Source organism: Tyto alba, unplaced genomic scaffold, assembly GCF_018691265.1.
Source record: "Tyto alba isolate M040663 unplaced genomic scaffold, T.alba_DEE_v4.0 Super-Scaffold_17, whole genome shotgun sequence".
In the NCBI taxonomy this organism is placed as follows: Eukaryota; Metazoa; Chordata; class Aves; order Strigiformes; family Tytonidae; genus Tyto; species Tyto alba.
In genome coordinates this window covers 12,441,064-12,449,842 of record NW_024881279.1, presented here as the reverse complement: position 1 = coordinate 12,449,842, position 8,779 = coordinate 12,441,064, and the positions used below count along the sequence as shown (strand labels likewise).

General features: G+C 44.6%; 1 protein-coding gene across 2 annotated transcripts in view; it reads left to right on the top strand.

Annotated features, from left to right (window-relative positions):
- The first annotated feature begins 6,268 nt into the window (after nucleotides 1-6,268).
- The window catches only part of CPEB4 (cytoplasmic polyadenylation element binding protein 4), a 43,608-nt gene continuing 41,097 nt past the window's right edge, over nucleotides 6,269-8,779 (top strand). For both annotated transcript variants that reach the window (XM_033005515.2, XM_009976264.3), the window contains exon 1: nucleotides 6,269-7,557. In XM_033005515.2, the coding sequence (XP_032861406.1) occupies nucleotides 6,436-7,557 (1,122 nt within the window). In that variant the 5' untranslated portion in view covers nucleotides 6,269-6,435. The remainder of the gene's footprint in view (nucleotides 7,558-8,779) is intronic.

Here is an 8,779-nt window from a genome sequence, read left to right as displayed (position 1 = left end):
AGTGTTAAATAGGTGCATCAGTCTGATGTTTCTGTAATCGGCAATGTGTGCAGTGTTAATATTTGAAGTTCGTGTGTTGAGTCACCGAGGGTTCACCTTTCTTTCCAGATGACACTGTGACAGCTGCAATCAGCAGATGCATGAGAGCTGACAGTCCTTGGATTTAAAAAAAAAAATAAAAAAGAGGGTTGCTGGCAAGGCATTTTCCATAAGGAGTTCCTTCTAAGCTCTATAAGTCATTTCACTTCTTCACTCAATAGGACCTTGATTTGATAACACTCAGGGTATATCACAAACCGCACATCTGCTCTCCTGGAGTCTCCCAGAATGAGGGATGTGATTGAGCTGGAGAGGCTTCTTGGGGATTCCATTTTTTTCAGGTTTACTTTATCTGTGAGCTAATTCTATTAAATGATCGTTAACGATTCCACATTTTATGGGTCATATGACTTTACCAAAGCTATGTGGTCCACTCAACAAAATTGGTCTGGTTTGCCCTCAAGATTTTCCCCTTTGCTGTTTCATTGGGTGTGTAACACTAAAAGGTTGAATAGGTGCTACCCCAGACCCAGGCAAATCACAGATCTCAAGATTGTTTCTGACAGAGTAAAAGTGAGCAAACAGATTTTTCTTCACCAGTTCATTCTCAATTATTCCTGTGACCTGAGTCACAGTTGAGCACTTACTGGGTGACGTGTTACAGTGAGACTGTCAGAATAAAAGCAGGCTAAGAAATCTAATCCTCAGAGGAGAGCAATATGTTCCCACTTGTGATTTAGTCTCACAGTGAAGAGGTTGTCAAGGGGTTTGTGATCCTGGAGATTAATTCTGGGGGAGCCTGTTTAGTGCAGAGTGCTATTGGCAGTCATCAGCTAAAGCTGCCTAATGATGTCAGTCGGAGTGGCCAGGAGAGTCCTCTCCTGTAAGGTAGCCAGAAGAGTTAATTTGCTTCCAGAAATGAATCCATTAGATGCTGATAGTGATTAGTGGAAGGTACCACAATGACTAAAAGGACTTCAAGTGTAATTCAGTGTGGAAACCCCTTTCAGGTGAAAGGTGTTAGATGCATCATGACTTAGCTGCAGGTACCTACTTGGTGCATGTGGCAGCAAATCTGGGCCCTGAGTCTTACCACAGTTTGTGAGCAAATGCTACTGAGAAAACTCTCTCCTTTCCCTCCCATTGAAAATATTCTTGGATCATTATTGTTGAGGTAAAGAGAAATCTATGAATAAATTTTTAAATTAGTTAGATGCACATTATTTTGATGTCCAACAGTTTGGGTTATTTAATTCTTTGGATCCTATCTTTCATGTTTCATACAAAAGTTAGGTCATGGCATAAACTACAGAAAAATCAGTGTGTCACTTACTATGTGATAAAGGATTAATTTGACTGTACAAAGATTTGTACAGACTGTACAAAGAGCTTATGGCTTGAGTGATTTAAAAAACCCTTCTTTATACCATTAGCTTTCTGTTGAATTAGAGCAATCAGAAAGTTTTTAGGAATGCTTGTCACTATTTTAGTGTGTCTGTAATGAAAAGTAACAACAACATCTTCATCACTCCATGGAAACTAGCTTGGTTTTGCAGTGTTAGACAGCTGGGAAAGGAAGATCCTCTCCCAGAAAAAGAAGGTAGCAAATAAAATTCTATTATTATTAAAAGTAATTAATTTTAAAATGTTGGGACAAAAATTAAAACTAATCAGGTAGTTGATTTGATGATTAGTAAAATCCTGTTGGTTCTCATGCATTCCAAATAAAGCTCAGACACATTATTTGAGACTCTCTTTACATCATCCAGCCGTCAAAGTGGCAACTTCCTCACAGGTTGTTAAATGCACTTACAGACACTACTGACTTTCTTTGGTGATTTATTCTTCTTTGCAGCTGATGTAGTGACTGTAATCTCTGCATATTGTTCAGGCATTTTTCCACAGAGAGGTTGAATAAAATGACACAAATCCTGCTGGGCAGCTGATACCATCAAAATGTCAGCCATTAAGAAACCTCCCATGGCTTCAGAAAACCATGTTTGTCAAGCAAAGTGATTAAAGTCAGATTTTGGAAGTTCTGCTCATACCACTCTAGTTGATCTGTATCTACCCTAATGCACTGCAAGGGTGTGCCTGAAATTACATGAAGGCCATCTACTCAGTCTTTCCCAAACTATTCACGTAATAACAATCTACTGCTGGAGCCAGGTTCATAGCTTCTTGACAAAAGTGCTTGTTAACCTTGAATCTGATGATGATGATAGTAACAGTATGACTAGAAAAATACAGAGGAAAATAATACTTAGTATCAGATGGGCTCACATAGGTTGCAAACAGTAAACTAAAACGGAAATTATAACCCAGTAATTATATCCTCACAAACAGTGATGTTTTCACCACATATAAACAAGTCAATTTTCACCCATGGAAAAGGATATACACGATTGCAAAGAAAAAAGTTTATTTAATAAAATTGTTGAGAAAGACAAGGTTTGGTAAAAGTATTTGTATCATCCGAACTTACAGTCAGGTGACTGAGTAGGCTGGAAAGAGTCTTGGAGGATGTAGTGGTGGACACCCCACTACTAAATTAAATTTATTCAGGAAATGTTTCTGCATGTTTCTTTTTTCTCTTGATTTTTCCACTGGTGTATCTACATATAGCTATTTTAATTTCACTATTTTTTGTTATTTAATTTTGAACTATATTTTATTTATATATTTTAATTTGTAGATGTGCAAAAAGAGCACCCATCCCAGAAAGTAACTATTTTACAGAATGGATCTATAGTAGACAAGTATTTTGATGCTTGCTCTTGAACAATACACACTCCTGTGCAAGAATAAATTCTAAAGTGCACGTCAGTTTTGGACCCATGGTTGTGCCTACAGACACATAACTGTATATACAAAAAGCCAATCAGATGTGCAATGTGTGGTGTTATCCTTTGGTAACTGTAGTTGAAGTAAAACTGGAATTCCACCTTGTAATCCTGGCAGCCGGGGACAACCAAGCCCATTGCTTTCATACAGATTTGCTATGTGTTATGAAGTAATAATCACTAAGCATTTAATAAATAACAGAGCTCTATAAAATACATGCTGAAACAATTACTTTATGTTGTACAACTTGCTGTAATATGCATTCACTTTCAATCCAGAACTTCCTAAAGTATATTAGAAACTATGGCCTTTGTACTAGTTACTAGAACAGTTTCTTGCTGGGGCACTCCATCCTAAAATGCCACACACTTGAGCCAGCTTTACACCAGGCTGAGGTGAAGGTATGGTGGTCCAGGAGGCACTACCCCAGCCACATGAAAGTTCAAAAGATATCAGAGTAACACAACAAAGCTCCTCTCTTCCCACCACCACTCCAGCTCTGAGAGCTGTACTTCAGTGTGACCACACCTCTGAAAACCCCCCTCCCCATAAACACCTCCAGAGCGCTTAAAACACTGTAATGGCCTCATCCATCATCCCAAAAGACAAGACTGTCACAGCCCAAACCGCCTGTCCCTTCATTGACAAATACAGCTGAAAGTCAGAAAAATCCCTCTTCAGATTGCTGACAATTCCCCTCACACTGGATGGGGAGGACCCAGACAGCACAGTGTGGGCCTGGCAGCAGAAACCATCCCTGATTAACTCTCACTTACTGCCCATTTATTTGCTTCTGTCTGTTCATATCTTTCACTGTTTTTTTTTTTCCTTTTTTAAAACCAACTTAACAAATTATTTGGGAAAGCCTTTAAAGTACCTAAGTGAGTCGGAGTTTCAGCAGACTTTCAGAATTACAATCTTGGAAAATTCTCCCCAAGTTTTTCACAGATTTTTAATATAACACTCAGCATTAGATTGCCATGTTTCAAGAGCTAGAAAACAAGCAGAAGACAGGTGTCGTAGTATTTTCGCCACAGAAGTTGCCCTCTGAACATTTTGTTGCATTATTTTGCTGATTTTACATTCCTGGTGGGAGATCACCCGAATGTGGGGGCCCAGGCCTGAGTGATTTAGGGAAGATTCGCTATAGAGGGGCCTCAGCCCTTGGGTGAGGAAGGGTGTTACAAACGGGCAGCGTTTCGGATAGGATTTGGGGTTTAGATATTAGCCATGATATTACAGCAGGGGATGACTGTCAATGAACACTGCCTTCGGGTGCCCCCAACCAGCCCGGCCTGCCAGGACCAGCCCCGCCGCCAGCCCTGCGCCGGGGAGCACGACCTGCCCTGGACAAAGATGGCTGCTCGCGGCGAGAACCGCGCTCCCGCCGCCCAAGATGGTCGCCCCGCCGGCGTCCTTCTGATCTTTTGCCCATACTTAGGATGGCTACCGAGCTGCGGGTGACGCGCCCAAAACAAAAGTGGCAGCCTCAAGCCAGGGGGGTGTTCCCTTGCCCCTAACAAAAATGGCGGCGCGGGGTGGGGCCTCCGCCGGGTGGGGAGCCGGGCCCGGGGGCGGGGCGGGGGCGCGCCCGGCGCCGAACCGGAAGTGGCGCGCTGCCTCCTCCAGCTGGTTGTCATTTCGTGCGGCAGCTCGGTCCTGAGGAGACGGGGCTCGGCAGCGGCCGGGTGGGGAGGAGGAGGGAGGCACCGGCTGCGGCACCGAGGCAGGAAGCGGCGGCCGCTGGGGGGGTGGGGGGAGGGGAAAGAAGACAGAAAGAGAAGAAAAAAAAAAAAAAAGGCGAAACAAGGCGGCGGCAGCAGCAGCGGAGGCTCCGTGCGGAGGACTCGTCGCGGCAGGGCTTCCCGGCTACCGAAGCGCCTCTCGACTCGCCGCAGCCGGTGTGGCGGCAGCTCTCTCCCCTCTCCTGTCGCTCTCGCCCGTGGAGCCTCCCCACCCTCCCCCCCCCCGCTTCCTTCCACCTCCCGGCAGCAGCGTCCCCCGCGGCGACCCTCCCGGTGCCCGGCCGGCTTACATGAGGGGGAAGGAAGCCCGCCTGGAGCCGAGAAGACGCGCAGCAGGGGAAGGACTGCTCCGAGGAGCCGCCGCCGCCGCCGGACCCCGCTCCCCGGTTAGTCCGCCGGGCCCCCCCTCCGCTGCGCCCAGCGGCCGAGACCCTGTCCCGTAATCTCCGGGCGATTTGGGAGAACCGGTTAAACACCTTCCATGGGGGAGAGAGGAGCCCGGCCCCCCGCCGCCTGCACCTTCCCCTCCCTGCCGGAGGCTGCTCCTCTCCTGAGGTAAAAAAAAAAATCCCTCCTGCCTTCCCCGACACCAGGACTCTTGCGAGGGAGGGGGGACACCGCGGGGGGCACCCACAGAGAGCCGGGGCCTGGCCAGCCTGCGCCGCCCGCCCCTGCCCCGCTGGATGCCGAGTCCCTGAGGAGGAAAACCACATACACGCATATCCACCCGGCCTTTCAGGCAGGGGCTCGCTCGCCTGCAGGGAACCCCCATATCTCGGTGGAAGGAGGCGAGCCCCGCACCAGAAACCACCCTCCCAGCAGCAGTGAGAGCAAGAAAATCTCTTTCCCCTTCCTCCTGCACAACTGTTCCCTCCCTTCCCTTTTCCCGAACGCTGAATGCTGATTTCTGAGATGAAAATCTTCCTCTTCGGACAGCCAGGACTCATATGAGGGACACGCAAATATTGGATCATAAATAAGAAGCGAGTCTGGCGAGCTCAGAAACCCAGCCCAAAAGGAGCAGCATCAAGAATCCACCCTTCTGCACAACTCACTCCCCACCCAACACACACAGAATACTAATTTCCTGAGATAAGATCTTACCCCTTTAAACAACCACACGCGCACACACAGAGAGTGTATATTATTACTAAATATAATAGGTTGAACCCAGCAGCACGGGAAAAAGCTTCTTCTGCAACTCACTCCCCCTTTTCACCCTTGTGAATGCTGAGATCCTGAGGTAAATTTTTCCCTTATCCACAGCAAAGACTCTTTTTGAACAGGACACAAATATATATTAGATTATAGAGATGTATTAAATTATTCCAGATTTAAATCTATTTTTTGCTGCCAAGGGGTCGGGGGACCAGACGTCATTGTGTATTTTTTTTTTTTCTTCCCTCTTAACTCATTTATGGGCGAGTCTAGGCTGCTGAGGAGGAAAAAAACAGGATAGTTAGAATCTCTTTATCCTTATTCCCCAGAAGCTTTTTCTCTCATTGCTGTGCATTTCCTTTAGAGAAAGGAAACCTCTTATTTTGTGAACCAAAGATTTATTTTTCCCTTCCTCCTAGCCAAAGGAAGGAAACGGACATAAATTGACACATTTAAATAGTTGAAGACATCTATCTTTTGCAAAAAAAACCCAAGCATCTTTATCCAAATCTGAAATAAATAGAGTGGAGGGAGAAACTGGAATATTTAGCTAAAACCAGGATACTTACTAATCCTGCCTCAGAGGACGAGGTAAACACTAAACATCAACTTGTTCTTACAGGGAGAATTCAAACCCTAAATATAATAAATGGGGGATTACGGGTTTGGAGTGTTAGTGCAAAACAACACTGGAAATAAGTCAGCTTTTCCAGTCAGATTCCATCCACATCTGCAGCCTCCACACCATCATCAAAATGCAACCCCCAGCCCTGCTGCTTTTATAAATAATAACACAGCTGCCAATGGCAGTAGTGCTGGGTCAGCTTGGCTCTTTCCTGCTCCAGCTGCCCATAATATTCAGGATGAGATTCTAGGGTCAGAAAAATCTAAAACTCAGCAACAGGAAAAGCAAGAGTCCCTAGAAAAACAGCAGCTTTCCCCTGGTCAAAGTCAGGAAGCAGGCATGCTCCCTGAACCTGAGAAAGCTAAAACAGAAGAAAATCAGGGCGATAATTCTTCAGACAACGGCAATGGAAAGGAGAAAATAAGAATAGAATCGCCGGTGTTAACAGGATTTGATTATCAAGAGGCTTCGGGGCTAGGTACTTCGACGCAGCCTTTGACATCCACTGCATCTTCTCTGACTGGTTTTAGTAACTGGTCTGCAGCTATAGCTCCTTCTTCTTCTACAATAATCAATGAAGATGCAAGTTTTTTTCACCAGGGAGGGGTCCCTACAGCCTCAGCTAATAATGGTGCTCTGCTGTTTCAGAATTTTCCACATCACGTCAGCCCTGGCTTTGGTGGTAGCTTTTCCCCCCAAATTGGACCCCTCTCTCAACACCACCCTCATCACCCTCATTTTCAGCATCATCACAATCAGCATCAGCAACAGAGGAGGTCTCCTGCAAGTCCTCACCCACCTCCATTCACACATAGAAATGCTGCTTTTAATCAGTTGCCTCATTTGGCTAATAATCTTAACAAGCCACCTTCTCCATGGAGCAGCTACCAAAGTCCATCGCCTACACCATCTTCATGGAGCCCTGGTGGTGGTGGATATGGTGGGTGGGGTGGGTCCCAAGGTCGAGACCACCGCAGGGGACTGAACGGAGGGATAACACCCTTGAACTCCATCTCGCCCTTAAAGAAGAATTTTGCAAGTAATCATATCCAGTTGCAGAAATACGCTCGACCCAGTTCAGCCTTTGCTCCAAAATCATGGATGGAAGACAGTTTGAATAGAGCTGACAACATTTTTCCTTTTCAGGTGAGCATGCTGTTAAATCCATAAGAAAAATAACATGTATATGCTTTAAAATCCCCTAGAAAGGTGTCGGGTGTTTGAACAGTACAGTCTGATTGTATGACTTCTGTGCTTGCAGCTACTAAAAAAAAATACATGACTAACTTGAAATGTCATAGTGTGAATTATGCTCTGAGCTGTGAATCATGTTGTATTTTTTTAACAGTGGTGGTCATATAAATATCTGTTGCCCACCACACATCTGTATTAGCCAGTTTCCTTCAGCGTAATAGTTACACACATTCAGAAATAGCTGATGAACAAATTTAGTTACAAGCAGCAAGTGTATCTACAAAAAGGAGTAAGGAAAAAAGTGCTGTCTGATGAAGTTTGAAAGATCTGAGGCCTTCGAAAGTATTTCAGAATGTACAACATCTGAGGAAAAGTATTTAATTGTATTTTGTTTTACAGTATCATATGGACTTGAAATGTGACATAATTTTTATAGCATTCTTTGGAAACTTTATTTTACACGATGGTACTCAACGCAGTTTGTTTTCCTCAGTGATGGCAGCAAATTTTGGTTATAGGCCATTAAATCATCGCCAAAAATAGATCTGGATGAGTGTCAGTTGGTGGTCTCCTGTATTTTAATATGGCCTCATCCTGGCAGGAGGCAGGTTGTCAGGCAGTTCAGTCTCTCCTTCTAGGCTGACTTTTTATGAATTTGAAAAGAACTATATAATGTTGAGCCTAATTTGCAGTAAAAATGAAACCAGAAGTACTCTTCGTCTGACCACTAGTTAAATCTAGCTCTTAGGTGTGTGTGTGTGCCTCTTGTAAACCCTTTGGGGTGGATCCAAAAACTCAAGAGTTCTTTCACATTTAGAGGGTTGGGTTTCAAGATCTTCAAATGAGGGCAGAAGTAAAAATTTCAAAATGATTGCAGTATTTCTAGCCATGCTGTAAGCACCAGGGTGACCTACTTTAAAATAATTTGAAAGATCTGTAGATAAAAAGCGTGCAATATGTCTTGTGTTATAAACCACCCTAAAGAAATAGAAATATATTTAATAATGACTTTGTGGATTCAGACGTAGGAATGGCTCAGTTCTCCTTCGTAAACTGTTCAGTTTCTGTTTGGTTTGCAGGGCCTGCCTATGCAGCCTTCTGACAACAGAGCAGCTGCTGGCAATAACTTTCCATTGGAGACCTTTTTTCTACTGCAGAGCTACTAGCTGGTTCA